The 20,962-nt window shown below is 45.7% G+C and overlaps 1 protein-coding gene across 1 annotated transcript in view; it reads left to right on the top strand.

Moving 5' to 3' along the window:
- The window catches only part of LOC112255884 (TBC1 domain family member 2B-like), a 40,734-nt gene that overhangs the window by 16,679 nt on the left and 3,093 nt on the right, over positions 1-20,962 (top strand). The window contains 11 exon segments of the mRNA XM_042322406.1: positions 915-980; positions 983-1,156; positions 8,285-8,464; positions 10,431-10,541; positions 12,502-12,594; positions 12,597-12,691; positions 13,683-13,752; positions 15,116-15,280; positions 17,373-17,632; positions 19,309-19,426; positions 20,929-20,962. Of these exon segments, the coding sequence (XP_042178340.1) occupies positions 915-980; positions 983-1,156; positions 8,285-8,464; positions 10,431-10,541; positions 12,502-12,594; positions 12,597-12,691; positions 13,683-13,752; positions 15,116-15,280; positions 17,373-17,632; positions 19,309-19,426; positions 20,929-20,962 (1,366 nt within the window).

Raw genomic sequence — 20,962 nt, forward strand, 5'->3', positions numbered from 1 at the left:
TAACTAACTCATTTGGGTAGCAGCATGCCCAGTAGTAACTGACTCATGAGGGTAGCAGCATGCCCAGTAGTAACTGACTCATGAGGGTAGCAGCATGCCCGGTAGTAAATAACTCATTAGGGTAGCAGGTAGCAGCATGTCCAATAGTAACTAACTCATTAGGGTAGCTGTGTGCCCAGTAGTATCCAACTCATTAGGGTAGCAGGTACCAGCATGCCAAGTAGTAACTAAGTCATTAGAGTAGCAGGTAGAAGCATGCCCAGTAGTAACTAACTCATTCGGGTAGCAGCGTGACCAGTAGTAAATAACTCATTAGAGTAGCAGGTAGCAGCATGCCAAGTAGTAACTAACTCATTAGAGTAGCAGGTAGCAGCGTGCCCAGTAGTAACTAACTCATTTGGGTAGCAGCATGCCCAGGTATAACTCATTAGGGTAGCAGCATGCCCGGTAGTAACTAACTCGTTTGGGTAGCAGGTAGCAGAATGCCCAGTAGTAACTAACTCATTAGGGTAGCAGCGTGCCCAGTAGTAAATAACTCATTAGAGTAGCAGGTAGCAGCATTCCCAGTAGTAACTAACTAATTTGAACAGGTAGCCTTGCTGTTAGAGCGTTGATCCAGTAACCTAAAGGGTACTGGTTCAAATCCCAGAGCCGACTAGATGAGAAATGTTCCTTTGTCCTTAAGTAAAGGCACTTAACCCTTACTGCTCCTTGATAAGCGTCTGCTCAATGACTAACATCTAAATGTAATCTGTTTTGCAGACGCATTTTATCCAAAGTGATTTACAGTCATGCCTGCATACATTTTGCATGTGGTTGGCCCTGGGAATCGAACTCACACTGCTGGCATTGCAAGCGCCATGCTCTACCAACTGATCCATACAGGACCACCACTGTCTTCTCTCCTCCACCAGGAGCTGGTCAGACTGCTTCAGCAGACCTTGAGGAGCACCCAGAGGAGATGCGACCAGCGCCACTATTAACTCCAGTACCTGCCTCACCTCCAGCCCCAGGGTTCCCACAGTCGGACCTAGCCCAGATGGAAGCCCTCCTCCTAGACAGGGATGGTCAGGTCCAGGCCCTGTGCTGCCAGATAGAGCGTCTAGCCCTGGAGAAGGAGAGTCTACAGAGGGAGCTGAAAGGACTGAAGGTCAAGGTTAGAAGAGATACAGGTTTTTGTTCTTCTTGTCTTGATCTCCTTCTTGTTCTTGTTGTTTTTCTTATTATTATTCTTGTATGATTTTATATTTTTAAAACAATACTTAATAACATACACACACAATACCACGTCTCACCTAACCCTAACCACGTCTCACCTAACCCTAACCACGTCTCACCTAACCCTAACCACGTCTCACCTAACCCTAACCACGTCTCATTGCACCTCCACCTTTATTTAACCAGGTAGGCTAGTTGAGAACAAGTTCTCATTTACAACTGACCAACTGCGACCTGGCCAAGATAAAGCAAAGCAGTGCTACAGAAACAACAACACAGAGCTACACATGGAAATAACAAACATACAGTCAATAATCCAGTAGGGGAAAAGGTATATGTGCAGTGTTTGCAAATGAGGTAAGATAAGGCGAGGTATTTATGATATAGCAATTAAACACTGGAGTGATTGATATGCAGAAGATGAATGTGCAAGTAGAGATACTGGGGTGCAAAGGAGAAAAATAAATAAATACTGTATGGGGATGAGGTAGTTGGACGGGCTATTTACAGATCAGCTATGTACAGGTGCAGTGATCAGTGAGCTGCTCTGACAGCTAGTGCTTAAAGCTAGTGAGGGAGATATGAGTCTCCAGCTTCAGAGATCTTTGTAGTTCGTTCCAGTCATTTGCAGCAGAGAACTGGAAGGAAATGCGGCCAAAGTAGGAATGGGCTTTTAGGATGACCAGTGAGATATACCTGCTGGAGCGCGTGCTACGAGTGGGTGCTGCTATGGTGACCAGTGAACTGAGAAGGCGGGGCTTTACCTAGAAAAGACTTGTAGATGACCTGGAGCCAGTGGGTTTGGCGACGAGTATGAAGCGATGGCCAGCCAACGAAAGCGTACAGGTCGCAATGGTGGGTAGTATATGGGGCTTTGGTGACAAAACGGATGGCACTGTGATAGACTGCATCCAGTTTGTTGAGCAGAGTGTTGGAGGCTATTTTATAGATGACATCACCGAAGTCGAGGATCGGTAGGATGGTCAGTTTTACGAGGGTATGTTTGGCAGCATGAGTGAAGGATGCTTTGTTGCGAAATAGGAAGCCGATTCTAGATTTAATTTTGGATTGGAGATGCTTAATGTGAGTCTGGAAGGAGAGTTGACAGTCTAACCAGACACCTAGGTATTTGTAGTTGTCCATATATTCTAAGTCAGAGCCGTCCAGAGTAGTGATCTTGGACAGGTGGGCAGGTGCAGGCAGCGATCGGTTGAAGAGCATGCATTTAGTTTTACTTGCATTTAAGAGCAGTTGGAGGCCACGGAAGGAGTGTTGTATGGCATTGAAGCTCATCAGGAGGTTAGTTAACACAGTGTCCAAAGAAGGGCCAGATGTATACAGAATGGTGTCATCTGCGTAGAGGTGGATCAGAGAATTACCAGCAGCAAGAGCGACATCATTGATGTATACAGAGAAGAGTCTTACAAGAGTCTAACACCTAATGCTAACCCTAACCACATCACCCCTAACCACATCACCCCTAACCACATCACCCCTAACCACATCACCCCTAACCACATCACCCCTAACCACATCACCCCTAACCACATCACCCCTAACCACATCACCCCTAACCACATCACCCCTAAACCTAACTACCCAGTCAGTTAGAATACCTCATGATAAGCTCCAGACAACACTATCTACTACTACTATTTATCAACCCCTGTCTTTTAATTTGAACTCACATGCTCCGGTATTTGAGAAATATTATGTACTGAATAATTCCATGACACTATATACCACCACAAGCCGATGCTGACACTAAGGCTGCATTCAACGAGCGATGGCCATAAGAAAACAAGAAAATGCTCATCCTAGTGGCCGTGATTTTAATGCAGGGATAATCCTACCAGCATGTCACGTGTAACTACAGTAAAAAAAAAAATAGAAGTAGAAATAGAAGTGGTCAAATGACACAGATGCGTTGATGAGTTTCCTGCCATCCAGGACCTCTATACCAGGCATGTCAGAGGAAGGCCCTGTATGCTACAGGACTGTTTTGCACAGACTGGAATATGTTCCGTGATTCTTCTGATGGCATTGAGGACTAATACGGTATCAGTCACCGGCTTCATTAATAAGTGCATCGATGACGTCGTTCCCACAGTGACCCTTAGGGGTGTGTGCTTAGTCCCCTCCTGTATTCCCTGTTCACCCACGACTGCATGGCCACGCATGGCTCCAACACACATCATTAAGTTTTCTGAAGACACGACAGTGGTGCCAGGACGACAACCTCTCACTCAACGTGAGCAAGACAAAGGAGCTTATTGTGGACTACAGGAAAATCAGGAACGAGCACGCCCCCATTCTCATCGATGGGGCTGTAGTGGAGCAGGTTGAGAGCTTCAAGTTCCTTGGTGTCCACATCGCTAAGGATTTATCAAGGTCCAACAACACCAAGACAGTCATGAAGAGGTTACGACAACACCTATTCTCCCTCTGGAGGCAAAAAAGATTTGGGACCTCAGATCCTCAAAAAGTTACACAGCTGCACAATTGAGAGCATGGTTGTATCATCACTTGATATGCTGCACGGCATCCAACTGCAAGGCGCTACAGAGGGTAGTGCGTATGGCCCAGTAATCACTTGGTCCGAGTTTCTTGCCATAAAGGACCTCTATACCAGGCGTGTCAGAGGAAGGCCCTAAACATTCCAAGCCATACGACTGCTGAACAGCTTCTACCCCAAGTCATTAGACTGCAGAACAGCTTCTACCCCCAAGCCATACGAATGCTGAACAGCTTCTACCCCAAGCCATTAGACTGCTGAACAGCTCTACCCCAAGCCATTAGACTGCTGAACAGCTTCTACCACCAAGCCATCAGACTGCTGAACAGCTTCTACCACCAAGCCATACGACTGCTGAACAATTTCTACCCCCAAGCCATACCACTGCTGAACAGCTTCTACCCCCAAGCCATCAGACTGCTGAACAGCTTCTACCCCCAAGCCATACGACTGCTGAACAGCTTCTACCCCCAAGTCATTAGACTGCAGAACAGCTTCTACCCCCAAGCCATACGACTGCTGAACAGCTTCTACCCCCAAGCCATCAGACTGCTGAACAGCTTCTACCCCCAAGCCATCAGACTGCTGAACAGCTTCTACCGCCAAGCCATACGACTGTTGAACAGCTTCTACCGCCAAGCCATACGACTGCTGAACAGCTTCTACCGCCAAGCCATACGACTGCTGAACAGCTTCTACCGCCAAGCCATACGACTGCTGAACAGCTTCTACCGCCAAGCCATACGACTGCTGAACAGCTTCTACCCCTAAGCCATACGACTGCTGAACAGCTTCTACCACCAAGCCATACGCTTGAACAGCTTCTACCCCCAAGCCAAACGACTGCTGAACAGCTTCTACCCCCAGGCCATCAGACTGCTGAACAGCTTCTACCCCCAAGCCATACGACTGCTGAACAGCTTCTACCACCAAGCCATACGACTGCTGAACAGCTTCTACCCCCAAGCCATACGACTGCTGTACAGCTTCTACCCCCAAGCCATACGACTGCTGAACAGCTTCTACCCCTAAGCCATACGACTGCTGAACAGCTTCTACCACCAAGCCATACGACTGCTGAACAGCTTCTACCCCCAAGCCATACGACTCCTGAACAGCTTCTACCCCCAAGCCATACTACTCCTGAACAGCTTCTACCACCAAGCCATACGACTGCTGAACAGCTTCTACCCCCAAGCCATACGACTCCTGAACAGCTTCTACCCCCAAGCCATACTACTCCTGAACAGCTTCTACCACCAAGCCATACGACTCCTGAACAGCTTCTACCCCCCATACGACTCCTGAACAGCTTCTACCCCAAGCCATACGACTCCTGAACAGCTTCTACCCCCAAGCCATACGACTCCTGAACAGCTTCTACCCCCAAGCCATACGACTGCTGAACAGCTTCTACCCCCAAGCCATACGACTGCTGAACAGCTTCTACCCCCAAGCCATACGACTGCTGAACAGCTTCTACCCCCAAGCCATACGACTGCTGAACAGCTTCTACCCCCAAGCCATACGACTGCTGAACAGCTTCTACCCCCAAGCCATACGACTCCTGAACAGCTTCTACCCCCAAGCCATACGACTCCTGAACAGCTTCTACCCCCAAGCCATACGACTCCTGAACAGCTTCTACCCCCAAGCCATACGACTCCTGAACAGCTTCTACCCCCAAGCCATACGACTCCTGAACAGCTTCTACCCCCAAAGCCATACGACTCCTGAACAGCTTCTACCCCCAAGCCATACGACTCCTGAACAGCTTCTACCCCCAAGCCATACGACTCCTGAACAGCTTCTACCCCCAAGCCATACGACTCCTGAACAGCTTCTACCCCCAAGCCATCAGACTCCTGAACAGCTTCTACCCCCAACAGCCACCCCACCACTCTCCTGAACAGCTTCTACCCCCAAGCCATACGACTGCTGAACAGCTTCTACCCCCAAGCCATCAGACTCCTGAACAGCTTCTACCCCAAGCCATACGACTGCTGAACAGTTAATCAAAATACATGAATCCCTTATTTTATGCCCTGACTGTCTTGCCCAATGTACACTAACTGAACTTAACCACACATACAACACTGACACTCCAACACACACACACACACACACACGCAAAACACACGCGACAAAAACACATGCGCGCACACACACACACACACACAAAACACATGCGCACACACACATGCATATCGACGCCATACACACACATACAGTTGAAGTTGGAAGTTTACATACACCTTAGCCAAATACATTTAAACTCAATTTTCACAATTCCTGACATTTAATACTAGTAAAAAATCCCTGTTTTAGGTCAGTTAGGATCACCACTTTATTGTAAGAATGTGAAATGTCAGAATAATATTAGAGTGATTTATTTCAGCTTTTATTCGTTTAATCACATTCGTTTAATCACATTCCCAGTTTAGGGTTGCCTTCCACAAGCTGTCCCAATCCCCTGTATATAGCCCATCTCACCTCAGAGTAGTGTCTGATGCCCTCCCAGTCACCCTGTCCCAGTCACCCTGTCCCAATCCCCTGGATATATCCCATCTCACCTCAGAGTAGTGTCTGATGTCCTCCCAGTCACCCTGTCCCACTCCCCTGTATATAGCCCATCTCACCTCAGAGTAGTGTCTGATGCCCTCCCAGTCACCCTGTCCCAGTTACCCTGTCCCAGTCACCCTGTCCCAATCCCCTGTATATAGCCCATCTCACCTCAGAGTAGTGTCTGATGTCCTCCCAGTTACTCTGTCCCAGTCACCCTGTCCCAATCCCCTGGATATAGCCCATCTCTACTCTCACCAGTAACCACCATTGGATCTATAATCAAACAGGGAATAATAATGACGTCCTCTCCTAATCCTCTCTAGGTTAGGATTATTATTGCTCTAGGTTAGGGTTATTATTGTGGTTACCTTCTAGGTTAGGGGTAATATTGTGATTACATTCTAGGTTAGGGTTAATATTGTGATTACCTTCTAGGTTAGGGTTAATATTGTTGACATACTCTAGGTTAGGGTTAATATTGTTGACATCCTCTAGGTTAGGGTTATTATTGTGGTTACCTTCTAGGTTAGGGTTAATATTGTTGACATCCTCTAGGTTAGGGTTATTATTGTGGTTACCTTCTAGGTTAGGGTTAATATTGTGATTACATTCTAGGTTAGGGTTAATATTGTGATTACCTTCTAGGTTAGAGTTAATATTGTTGACATCCTCTAGGTTAGGGTTAATATTGCTCTAGGTTAGGGTTAATATTGTGATTACCTTCTAGGTTAGGGTTAATATTGTTGACATCCTCTAGGTTAGGGTTAATATTGTTGACATCCTCTAGGTTAGGGTTAATATTGTGGTTATCCTCTAGGTTAGGGTTAACATTGTGGTTACCTTCTAGGTTAGGGTTAATATTGTTGACATCCTCTAGGTTAGGGTTAATATTGTGGTTATCCTCTAAATTAGGGTTAATATTGCTCTAGGTTAGGGTTAATATGGTTGACATCCTCTAGTTTAGGGTTAATATTGTGGTTATCCTCTAGGTTAGGTTTAATATTGTGGTTATCCTCTAGGTGGGGTTAGGGTTAATATTGTGGTTATCCTCTAGGTTAGGATTAATATTGTGTTTGTTCTCTAGGTTAGGGTTAATATTGTGGTTATCCTCTAGTTTAGGTTTAATATTGTTGACATCCTCTCAGGTTAGGGTTAATATTGTGGTTATCCTCTAGGTTAGGGTTAATATTGTTGACATCCTCTAGGTTAGGGTTAATATTGTGGTTACCTTCTAGGTTAGGGTTAATATTGTGGTTATCCTCTAGGTTAGGGTTAATATTGTTGACATCCTCTAGGTTAGGGTTAATATTGTTGACATCCTCTAGGTTAGGGTTAATATTGTTGACATCCTCTAGGTTAGGGTTAATATTGTTGACATCCTCTAGGTTAGGGTTAATATTGTTGACATCCTCTAGGTTAGGACATCCTCTAGTTAATTAATATGTGGTTATCCTCTAGGTTAGGGTTAATATTGTTGAATATTGTTGACATCCTCTAGGTTAGGGTTAATATTGTTGACATCCTCTAGGTTAGGGTTAATATTGTTGACATCCTCTAGGTTAGGGTTAATATTGTGGTTATCCTCTAGGTTAGGGTTAATATTGTGGTTATCCTCTAGGTTAGGGTTAATATTGTTGACATCCCCTCTAGGTTAGGGTTAATATTGTTGACATCCTCTAGGTTAGGGTTAATATTGTTGACATCCTCTAGGTTAATATTGTGGTTGGGTTAATATTGTTGACATCCTCTAGGTTAGGGTTAATATTGTGGTTATCCTCTAGGTTAGGGTTACTATTGTGGTTATCCTCTAGGTGGGGTTAGGGTTAATATTGTGGTTATCCTCTAGGTGGGGTTAGGGTTAATATTGTGGTTATCCTCTAGGTGGGGTTAGGGTTAATATTGTGGTTATCCTCTAGGTGGGGTTAGGGTTAATATTGTGGTTATCCTCTAGGTGGTGTTAGGGTTAATATTGTGGTTACCTTCTAGGTTGGGGAGATCAATGAGCAGCTGAGCATGCTGATGGAGACCATCCAGGCCAAAGACGAGGTCATCATTAAACTGTCCCAGACACCCCCCCAGGGAGCAGACGGGACCACCCCCCTGCTGCAGGACTGCAGCTCAGCTCCACCCCCCGCCAGCCAGCAACAGGAGATAAACAACCTTAAGGTACAAACAGGGCTGGGGGGGGGGGTTGGGTCAGAACCACACAGTAATAATTATTGTGGGGGGGTTGGGTCAGAACCATACAGTAATAACTCTGGTGGGGTGGTGGGGGGGGTTGGTTCAGAACCACACAGTAATAACTATGGTGGGGGGTTGGGTCAGAACCACACAGTAATACAGTGCCTTGCGAAAGTATTCGGCCCCCTTGAACTTTGCGACCTTTGCGACATTTATACGGAGACTTGATTACACACAGGTGGATTGTATTATTCATCATTAGTCATTTAGGTCAACATTGGATCATTCAGAGATCCTCACTGAACTTCTGGAGAGTTTGCTGCACTGAAAGTAAAGGGGGCTGAATAATTTTGCACGCCCAATTTTTCAGTTTTTGATTTGTTAAAAAAGTTGGAAATATCCAATAAATGTCGTTCCACTTCATGATTGTGTCCCACTTGTTGATTCTTCACAAAAAAATACAGTTTTATATCTTTATGTTTGAAGCCTGAAATGTGGCAAAAGGTCGCAAAGTTCAAGGGGGCCGAATACTTTCGCAAGGCACTGTAACTATGGTGGGGGGGTTGGGTCAGAACCACACAGTAATAACTATGGTGGGGGGTGTTGGGTCAGAACCATACAGTAATAACTCTGGTGGGGGTGTTGGGTCAGAACCATACAGTAATAACTCTGGTGGGGGGTTGGTTCAGAACCACACAGTAATAACTCTGGTGGGGGGGTTGGGTCAGAACCATACAGTAATAACTCTGGTTGGTTCAGGGGGTGGGGGGTTGGTTCAGAACAACACAGTAATAACTATGGTGGGGGGTGGGGTTGGGTCAGAACCATACAGTAATAACTATGGTGGGGGTTGGGTCAGAACCATACAGTAATAACTATGGTGGGGGGTTGGTTCAGAACCACACAGTAATAACTCTGGTGGGGGTGGTTCAGAACCACACAGTAATAACTCTGGTGGGGGGTTGGGTCAGAACCACACAGTAATAACTCTGGTGGGGGGTTGGTTCAGAATCATACAGTAATAACTATGGTTGGGGGGTTGGGTCAGAACCATGCAGTAATAACTATGGTGGGGGGTTGGGTCAGAACCACACAGTAATAACTCTGGGGGGGGTGTTGGGTCAGAACCACACAGTAATAACTCTGGGGGGGCAGAACCACACAGTAATAATAATATTGTGGTGGGTCAGAACCACATTAATAATTATAGTGGGGGCGGGGTTGGGTCAGAACCACACAGTAATAACTCTGGTGGGAGGTTGGGTCAGAACCACACAGTAATAACTCTGGGGAGGGGGGTCAAAACCACACAGTAATAATTCTGGGGGGTTGGGTCAGAACCACACAAAAATAACTCTGGGGGGGGTTGGGTCAGAACCATACAGTAATAACTCTGGTGGGGAGGGAGGGTTGGGTCAGAACCACACAGTAATAACTATGGTGGGAGGTTGGGTCAGAACCACACAGTAATAACTCTGGGGGGGGTCAGAACCACACAATAATAACTCTGGGGAGGGGGTCAAAACCACACAGTAATAACTCTGGGGAGGGGTTGGGTCAGAACCACACAATAATAACTCTGGGGAGGGGGTCAAAACCACACAGTAATAATTATTGTGGTGGGTCAGAACCACATTAATAATTCTAGTGGGGGGGGTTGGGTCAGAACCACATTAATAATTCTAGTGGGGGGTTGGGTCAGAACCACATTAATAATTCTAGTGGGGGTTGGGTCAGAACCACACAGTAATAACTCTGGGGGGTTGGGTCAGAACCATACAGTAATAACTCTGGTGGGGGGGCGTCAGAACCACACAGTAAGAACTCTGGTGGGGGTCTTGTTTAAATGTGAAGAACCACACAGTAATAACTCAACTGAACACAGCTAATATCCTATTTCTCATGTTATGACAGTTTTTATGATGCTTATAAAATGGTATTTCCATTTCAGGACAGTGTTCAAGGCTATAAATCCCAGAACAAGTTCCTGAATAAGGAGATCCTGGAGCTGACTATTCTACTAAGGAACGCTGAGGCCAGGGAGAGATCTCTGGAGGTTAAGGTACTACTGGGCTGTAGGACTACTGGTTTGGTGCTGTTGGTGTGTACTACTGGGGTACAGGACTACTGGTTTGGTGCTGTTGGTGTGTACTACTTTTGGTACAGGACTACTGGTTTGGTGCTGTTGGTGTGTACTACTGGTTTGGTGCTGCTGGTGTGTACTACTGGGTTACAGGACTACTGGTTTGGTGCTGTTGCTGTGTACTACTGGGCTGCAGGACTACTGGTTTGGTGCTGTTTGTGTGTACCACTGGGGTACAGGACTACTGGTTTGGTGCTGTTGGTGTGTACTACTGGGGTACAGGACTACTGGTTTGGTGCTGTTGCTGTGTACTACTGGGGTACAGGACTACTGGTTTGGTGCTGTTGCTGTGTACTACTGGGGTGCATGACTACTGGTTTGGTGCTGTTGGTGTGTACTACTGGGGTACAGGACTACTGGTTTGGTGCTGTTGGTGTGTACTACTGGGGTGAAGGACTGCTGGTTTGGTGCTGTTGGTGTGTACTACTGGTTTGGTGCTGTTGGTGTGTACTACTGGTTTGGTGCTGTTGGTGTGTACTACTGGTTTGGTGCTGTTGGTGTGTACTACTGGGGTGCAGGACTACTGGTCTGGTACTGTTTGTGTGTACTACTGGGGTGCATGACTACTGGTTTGGTGCTGTTGGTGTGTACTACTGTTGTACAGGGCTACTGGTTTGGTGCTGTTGGTGTGTACTACTGGGCTACAGGACTACTGGTTTGGTGCTGAGGTTGGTTTTAATTGGTTGGTGTGTGGATGGTTTTAATTGGTTGGTGTGTGGGTGTACAACCAGGAAGAAGTCAGTGCAGCTCTAACCTCAGCTGCTGCCCTCATGCCCTGTCAACATTGCTCACTATGTTTATCTCTCTCTCTCTTTCTCTCTTTCTCTCTCTTTCTTTCTCTCTCTCTCTTTCTTTCTCTCTCTTTCTTTCTCTCTCTATTCTCTCTCTCTCTTTCTTTCTCTCTCTCTCTTTCTTTCTCTCTTTCTTTCTTTCTCTCTCTCTCTTTCTTTCTATCTTTCTTATCTCTCTTTCTTTCTCTCTTTCTTTCTCTCTTTCTTTCTTTCTTTCTCTCTATATCTTTCTCTCTTTCTTTCTCTCTTTCTCTCTTTCTTTCTTTCTTTCTCTCTCTTTCTTTCTTTCTCTTTCTCTCTTTCTTTCTCTCTTTCTTTCTCTCTTTCTTTCTTTCTCTTTCTCTCTTTCTTTCTCTCTTTCTTTCTCTCTTTCTTTCTTTCTTTCTTTCTTTCTCTCTCTTTCTCTCTTTCTCTCTCTCTTTCTCTCTTTCTTTCTCTTTCTCTCTTTCTCTCTTTCTTTCTCTCTTTCTTTCTCTCTTTCTTTCTCTCTTTCTTTCTCTCTTTCTTTCTCTCTTTCTTTCTTTCTTTCTCTCTTTCTTTCTTTCTTTCTCTCTTTCTTTCTTTCTCTCTTTCTCTCTTTCTTTCTTTCTCTCTTTCTTTCTCTCTTTCTCTCTTTCTTTCTTTCTCTCTTTCTTTCTTTCTTTCTTTCTCTCTTTCTTTCTTTCTTTCTTTCTCTCTTTCTCTCTTTCTTTCTTTCTTTCTTTCAACTTTCAACATAACTATTTCTCTCTTTCTTTCTTTCTCAACTTTCTTTCTTTTCTCTTCTTTCTCTCTTTCTTTCTTTCTTTCTTTCTCTCTTTCTTCTTTCTTTCTTTATCTCTTTCTTTCTTTCTTTCTTTCTTCTTTCTTTCTCTCTTTCTTTCTCTCTTTCTTTCTCTCTTTTCTTTCTCTCTTTCTTTCTCTCTTTCTTTCTTTCTTTCTTTCTCTTTTCTTTCTCTCTTTCTTTCTCTCTTTCTTTCTCTCTTTCTTTCTTTCTTTCTTTCTCTCTTTCTCTCTCTTTCTCTCTCTTTCTTTCTTCTTCTCTCTTTCTTTTCTTTCTTTCTTTCTTTCTCTCTCTTTCTCTCTGTGTGCGTCTGTCTGGGTTCCAGTATGTGGCGTTGGAGGCTAAAGTGTGTCAGGTTGAGAGTAAGTACCTGGTGCTGCTTCAGGACCTGAAGAACCCAGTGTGTTCCTCTTCAGAACAGAGTCCTGCCAGGAGGTCATCTCTAGACTGTTGGAGGATGCACTGAACAACACTGACCCTACGGGACACGCCGTCTTTAAGCCACACCCTGTCAGGTAAACGCACACACATGCTCTACAGGTGGATAGCACCTGATCTATACTGTTCCGTAAACAGAACCAATATTTTAAAAGTATGGGAACTGGTTAATAAAGTTATTTTATGTTCTGGGCGTTGTTTTTCCAGTTCCACAACAATGTCAACAAAGTTCCTTTGCAAAGCCCTCTGTCACTCGAAAGATGACTTACTGTAGTCTACCAACGATGTTACAAGATGACTTACTGTAGTCTACCTACGATGTTACAAGTTGACTTACTGTAGTCTACCAACAATGTTACAAGATGACTTACTGTAGTCTACCAACAATGTTACAAGATGACTTACTGTAGTCTACCAACTATGTTACAAGTTGACTTACTGTAGTCTACCTACGATGTTACAAGTTGACTTACTGTAGTCTACCTACGATGTTACAAGATGACTTACTGTAGTCTACCTACGATGTTACAAGTTGACTTACTGTAGTCTACCTACGATGTTACAAGTTGACTTACTGTAGTCTACCTACGATGTTACAAGATGACTTACTGTAGCCTACCTACTTAGCCATAGACTCTGTTTTGTCTAATGCATTTAAATAGCTTGACCAATTCACAGACACACACACTGATTGGTGAACTAATTTAATGTTGAGCTAAATGTAAAAGAAAAGTACATTTCAGAGGTTGAAAAAATAAAGATATAAACTGGTACTTGTTTGGGTTCAAACCGGTTTAAACCACCCTTTGATAGGGATTGTTCTGCACCTCCATTACTTCAGCATCATATGTTAAAGACTTGTTTATTAGTATATTGCTCTATTCAATATATGCTACTGTGTTAATGTATAAGGATATTGAAAGTACCTTTCCACCGACCCTCTATTCACTGCTGTTGTGCCCCTGAGCAAGGTACTTAACCTTTTATGATTGTTGTTCGGCTGACGACGCTGTCCTGCTCTCTTGTGAGTTTATTTCAATCAATTATTTCCCCTCTCCATCCAACCAGTGAGTACGATGTGTTTGGCTTCAAAACAGTTCCAGAGGAGGATGATGAAGAGGAGAAGCTGGTAGCCAAGGTGAGAGCTCTGGACCTGCCCTCCCTGTCTCCCTGCCCTCCCTATCCCTGTCTCCTGCCCTCCCTATCCCTGTCTCCCTGCCCTCCCTATCCCTGTCTCCCTATCCCTGTCTCCCTGCCCTCCCTATCCCTGTCTCCCTGCCCTCCCTATCCCTGTCTCCCTGCACTCCCTTTCCCTGTCTCCCTGCCTCCCTTTCCCTGCACTCCCTTTCCCTGTCTCCCTGCCCTCCCTTTCCCTGTCTCCCTGCCCTCCCTATCCCTGTCTCCCTGCCCTCCCTATCCCTGTCTCCCTGCCCTCCCTATCCCTGTCTCCCTATCCCTGTCTCCCTGCCCTCCCTATCCCTGTCTCCTTGCCCTCCCTATCCCTGTCTCCCTGCCCTCCCTATCCCCCCTGCCCTCCCTATCCCTGTCTCCCTGCCCTCCCCTTTCCCTGTCTCCCTGCACTCCCTATCCCTGTCTCCCTGCACTCCCTATCCCTGTCTCCCTGCACTGCCTATCCCTGTCTCCCTGCACTCCCTGTCTCCCTGCACTCCCTATCCCTGTCTCCCTGCACTCCCTATCCCTGTCTCCCTGCACTCCCTATCCCTGTCTCCCTGCACTCCCTATCCCTGTCTCCCTGCACTCCCTATCCCTGTCTCCTTGCCTCCCTATCCCTGTCTCCTTGCCCTCCCTATCCCTGTCTCCTTGCCCTCCCTATCCCTGTCTCCTTGCCCTCCCTATCCCTGTCTCCTTGCCCTCCCTATCCCTGTCTCCCTGCCCTCCCCCTATCCCTGTCTCCCTGCCCTCCCTATCCCTGTCTCCCTGCCCTCCCTATCCCTGTCTCCCTGCCCTCCCTATCCCTGTCTCCCTGCCCTCCCTATCCCTGCCCTCCCTATCCCTGTCTCCCTGCACTCCCTATCCCTGTCTCCCTGCACTCCCTGTCTCCCTGCACTCCCTATCCCTGACTCCCTGGACCTGCACTCCCTATCCCTTCCCTCCCTATCCCTGTCTCCCTGGACCTGCACTCCCTATCCTTGTATCCATGGACCTGCACTCCCTATCCCTGACTCCGACCTGCACTCCTATCCCTGACTCCGACCTGCACTCCCTATCCCTGACTCCCTGGACCTGCACTCCCTATCCCGGGTCTCCCTGGACCTGCACTCCCTATCCCTGACTCCCTGGACCTGTACTCCCTATCCCTTTCTCCCTGGACCTGCCCTCCCTATCCCCTCATCTTCCTCCTCCTCTCCCCCTCCTCTCCCTCCCTCTCCTTTTACTCATCATCATCTTCCTCCTCTCCACAGGTGAGGGCTCTGGACCTGTGCTCCCCCTCCTCTCCCCCCCTCTCCTTTTACTCATCATCATCTTCCTCCTCTCCACAGGTGAGGGCTCTGGACCTGTGCTCCCTCTCCCTAACAGACCCTGAGGTGTCAGTGGGGGTGAAGTGGGAGAACTATCTCTCCTCTACTATGAACAGAGACATGGTGCACTGCCCCGAACTCAAAGCCCTTATGAGGAGCGGGGTGCCACATGTCCACCGCTCCAAGGTACGATATCATATACCTTATAGCCACGTGTCCTCCGCTCCAAGGTACGATATCATATACCTTATAGCCACATGTCCTCCTCTCCAAGGTACGATATCATATACCTTATAGCCACATGTCCTCCTCTCCAAGGTACGATATCATATACCTTATAGCCACATGTCCACCTCTCCAAGGTACGATATCATATACCTTATAGCCACATGTCCTCCGCTCCAAGGTACGATATCATATACCTTATAGCCACGTGTCCTCCGCTCCAAGGTACGATATCATATACCTTATAGCCACATGTCCATCCTCTCCAAGGTACGATATCATATACCTTATAGCCACATGTCCTCCTCTCCAAGGTCAAGGTACCTTACGATATCATATACCTTATAGCCACATGTCCACCGCTCCTTCAAGGTACGATATCATATACCTTATAGCCACATGTCCTCCTCTCCAAGGTACGATATCATATACCTTATAGCCACATGTCCTCTGCTCCAAGGTACGATATCATATACCTTATAGCCACATGTCCTCCTCTCCAAGGTACGATATCATATACCTTATAACAACATGTTCTCCGCTCCAAGGTACGATATCATATACCTTATAGCCACATGTCCTCCTCTCCAAGGTACGATATCATATACCTTATAGCCACATGTCCTCTGCTCCAAGGTACGATATCATACACCTTATAGCCACATGTCCTCTGCTCCAAGGTACGATATCATATACCTTATAGCCACATGTCCTCTGCTCCAAGGTACGATATCATATACCTTATAGCCACATGTCCTCCCCTTTGTCTTCTGATATTTGGCAAGTGTGGTAAACAGTACAGAAGTAACTGGTCCTAGGGCAATGTGCCCAATTTTTCCTCATGGTGTCACAGTGGACACACAGCTGAACCCTGGCAATGCTGCTTGCAGCTTAAATGCAAAGCTGGTGAGACCCTATTGTATTTGTTGCCCTTGATTATTATTTTCCTTCTGCCAATCGGTGAAAAAAATGCTAATTCCCGTGAGATGGTAAGGCCTAGGGGGTTGCAACCATGTCATGCGATGCCACGGCAATTGGCCATATGGTGGCGCTATAACAAGCTATTCAAAATTAAACTTTGAAAGCTCAATCTCCTTAATATTCCTTTTGAGCTAGAGTCCTAAAATTCGCTATATTCTGTAGGTCACCTTCCTCACAATATAGATTTTTTTCTCCAAAAGGACCCATAAGTTCCGGTAAATGGCCTTTTTGAATTTTATGAACAACTCTTAAAACGCTTCTCCTTTGCCACCAAATGACCAATCTGCACAAAACATGATACATGGAATCTATGGACCAAGCTCTCACCAATTATGTTTTTCCAAGATAGCATCTCAAACAACATGGCTGTGTCATGGACACTCTTAAGTCAATATTAAATGAATCAGTCTTTGTCAGCAAGCTGGAGAGGTCACAGTCAACCTTAGATACATAAAGTCCCGGTCTGACGTGCTCTCTAGGGATTTCCTTACATAAAGAGGCTTATATACTGCTATCTAAACCTACATAAACATCATTCATTGGTTCCTACACGTGTCTCCGTCTCCCATATTAACTTAGAGGACATATTCTGGGCGTTCTGACAGATGGTCCTGAGGAGGTCATGACGCCTCCCCTCATGTCTGAAACACTCCTTGGTTACTGCCTGTCCTTGGTAATGACACCAAAGACAAGATAATATTCTAATATTCAAGGCTGTCTCTTCAACATTTCCTTCACAGCTGCTACTGACCAATAAACATTCATGTGGGCGAGGTCTGGCACATAAATGCAGTCCAACACGGATATTCATCATATTTCAGCACTGTCGAGACTCAACAAATCGAACACTGAGGCGCTATAACGGCCACATGTTTATCTCTCTTGATATGTTCAACTCAGTGATGAAATGTGGCAAACGTGCTCAGGGATATGAGTCCGGCTTACCTGTTAAATATGGTTTTGGACACTGTTTATTTTTTTAAACCAATAAATCCAGAGTTTTCCCAGCCCAAAATAAATTGAGGTGTGCAAGCATAAATTAATCAATGACTTCCTCCCACCCTCTTTCCAGGTGTGGCGCTGGTGCGTGTCCTACCACACCAGGAAGTTCCGTGACAGCCTGGCTCCAAACTACTACGAGACCTTACTGGGTGTGGCCAGAGACAAGCCTAATCCCGCCTCCAAACAGATAGAGCTTGACCTGCTGAGGACCTTACCTAACAACAAACACTACTCCTCCCCCGGCGCCGACGGAATACAGAAACTACGTAATGTCCTGCTAGCCTTCTCCTGGAGGAACCCTGACATAGGATACTGCCAGGGACTCAACAGGTACATGACTACTGCAGTACGACTACCATTCTATTACTACAGCTATAGGTCTATATGTCATACTACTAGTATAGAGGGCTGTATGTCATACTACTTGTATATAGGGCTATAGGGCTGTATGTCATACTACTAGTATATAGGGCTATATGTCATACTACTAGTATATAGGGCTGTATGTGGACATACAGCCCAAATGGACATCAGAACAGCGATTACTCACCACGAATTGGCAGAAGCTTTTTTTTCCTTTAATGAGCCCGACGTGAAGGACATACTGTTTCCCGGGAACAGGCCCAAATCCCTGTAATTTGCGTGAAGAGAAGACAGAGAAATAGAGGGTGGAGGTCGGGGTGAGTTCTGAGGATTCGTAGGCGATCGAATAAACCCCCACTGCCTTCCGATCTACTAGCTAACATGAAATCATTGGAAAATAAAATCCACGACCTACAAGGAGGATTAAACTACCAGCAAGACATTAAAAACTGTAAAATCTTGTGCTTCACGGAGTCGTGGCTGAACGATGACATTATCAACATACAGCTGGCAGGTTATACGCTGTATAGAGGATAGAATAGAATAGTGGCATCTGGTAAAACAAGGGGTGGTGGACTATGTATTTTTGTAAATAACAGCTGGTGCATGATATCTAAGGAAGTCTCGAGGTTTTGTTCGCCTGAGATAGAGTATCTCATGATAAGCTGTAGACCACATCTGTATTTTTCGTAGCTGTCTACATACCACCACAGACCGATGCTGGCACTAAGACCGCACTCAATGAGCTGTATTCTGCCATAAGGAAACAGGTAAATGCTCATCCAGAGGTGTCGCCCTAGTGGCCGGGGACTTTCATGCAGGGAAATTAAAATTCGCTTGACAAAATTTCTATCAGCATGTTAAAAATGCAACCAGAGGAAAAATAACTCTGGACCACCTTTACTCCACACACAGAGTACAAAGCTCTCCCTCACACTCCATTTGGCAAATGGACCATAATTCTATCCTCCTGATTCCTGCTTACAAGCAAAAATTAAAGCAGGAAGCACCAGTGATTCGGTCAATAAAAAAGTGGTCAGATGAAGCAGATGCTAAGCTACAGGACAGTTTTTGCTATCACAGACTCGAAAATGTTCCGGGATTCTTCCGATGGCATTGAGGAGTACACCACATCAGTCACTGGCTTTATCAATAAGTGCATCGAGGACATCGTCCCCACAGTGACCGTACGTACATACCCCAACCAGAAGCCATGAATTACAGGCAACATTCTCACTGAGCTAAAGGCTAGAGCTGCCACTATTAAAGAAGCGGTACTCTAACCCGGACACAGAAATCCTGTTATGCCCTCCGACGAACTATCAAAGCCCCTGTGGCAGGGCTTGCAAACTATTACAGACTACAAAGGGAAGCACAGGAGCGAGCTTCCCAGTGACACGGGCCTACCAGACGAGTTACATTACTTCTATGCCTCGCTTCGAGGCAAGCAACACTGAAGCATGCATGAGAGCATCAGCTGTTCCGGACGACTCTGTGATCATGCTCTCCGTACCACTCCAGATAACTAGAGGTGCTACTTTATATGTTGTTTTCAACATCGCAGCTGACCCTGTGCTGTTCCCAACCTGTTGTTTTCCCTCATCTTCTGTCAGTGCTATGACATCAGTGTTCTCATCTTCCAGGCTGGCAGCCATAGCTCTGCTGTACCTGGACCAGGAGGATGCTTTCTGGTGTCTCATCACTATCGTGGAGGTCTTCATGCCCCAGGACTACTACACCAAGACCCTGCTGGGATCACAGGTACACTACTATACCACTACTATACCACAACTACACCAAGACCCTGCTGGGATCACAGGTACACTACTATACCACTACTATACCACAACTACACCAAGACCCTGCTGGGATCACAGGTACACTACTATACCACTACTATACCACTACTACACCAAGACCCTGCTGGGATCACAGGTACACTACTATACCACTACTATACCACACAGACCCTATCACTATACCACTACTATACCACCACTACACCAAGACCCTGCTGGGACTATACCACTACTATGCTGGGACCACTACTATACCACTACTATACCACAACTAAGACCCTGCTGGGATCACAGGTACACTACTATACTACTATACCACCACTACTATACCACTACTATACCACTACCACTACCAAGACCCAAGACCCTGCTGGGATCACAGGTACACTACTATACCACTACTATACCACCACTATACCACTACTATACCACTACTATACCACTACTATACCACTACTATACCACTACTATACCACTACTACACCAAGACCCTGCTGGGATCACAGGTACATTACTATACCACTACTACACCAAGACCCCGAGTGTGTGTGTGTGCGTATCCCACAACTGTTGAGAAGGAGTAAAAGATGTTAGTGACAATAGAGGATGATTCACAACAATTGTTTGCTAATATAATAATTGCTTGCAATAATGTAATTTTGGTAATGGCGAGACTGGTGAGAGGTAAAATCCTTTATATAAAATACCTACATTACTACAAATATTAATAGCTAATTATGGAAAATAAGAAACAGGATTCTTAAAATATATATATATTCTTTTGATGGCTGTATCTAATACAAATCGAGGTGAGGGCGGTGGAAATGCGTATGGCGGTTCATCTACTTCTGTTCTGTAAATGGCACTGTGTGCTCTTTTCGAAGGATGGATCCCGATCTCTTCAGTTTTTTCATTGCCAAGAACCCTAAGGTTCTTCGAGGATCTCAGAAGAACACCGGTTGAACCCTAATGTTTAGTGTAAGCACAGTTTAACCACTACACTAGAGCATCCAGAGGGTATTTTGTATTTTATCAGCATCCACCTTAGCTGTTCCATTTGGGGACTGTGAGCAGCAGTTGGGGTTAGGGACTCTTCCACACAAAATAATGCATACATAATACAGAACATCATTAGACAAGAACAGCTCAAGGACAGAACTACATGTTCATGCTGCATTTTAAAACCCCTGTATGGCACACGTGTTCAGGACCTGCTGCATATCAATACATACACACTAACTATCTAGGTCCAATAGGGAGACTGGTGTTGTGTTCTCTGTCCTCTCTGAGGTTCAAGGACCTTGCATTATTGTTGGGTATCTGTTTTTTGTCAAACCAGGTTTGCTGTTTATTTGAGCAATATGAGATGGAAGGGAGTTCCATGCAATAATGTCTCTATTATTGTTGGGGTTAACTGTACACTTTCTTGAATTTGTTCTGGATTTGGGGACTGTCCTCTCTGAGGACCACCGAGTGTTCAAGGACCTGCTGCATTATT

Source organism: Oncorhynchus tshawytscha, linkage group LG01 (assembly GCF_018296145.1).
Source record: "Oncorhynchus tshawytscha isolate Ot180627B linkage group LG01, Otsh_v2.0, whole genome shotgun sequence".
Taxonomy (NCBI): Eukaryota; Metazoa; Chordata; class Actinopteri; order Salmoniformes; family Salmonidae; genus Oncorhynchus; species Oncorhynchus tshawytscha.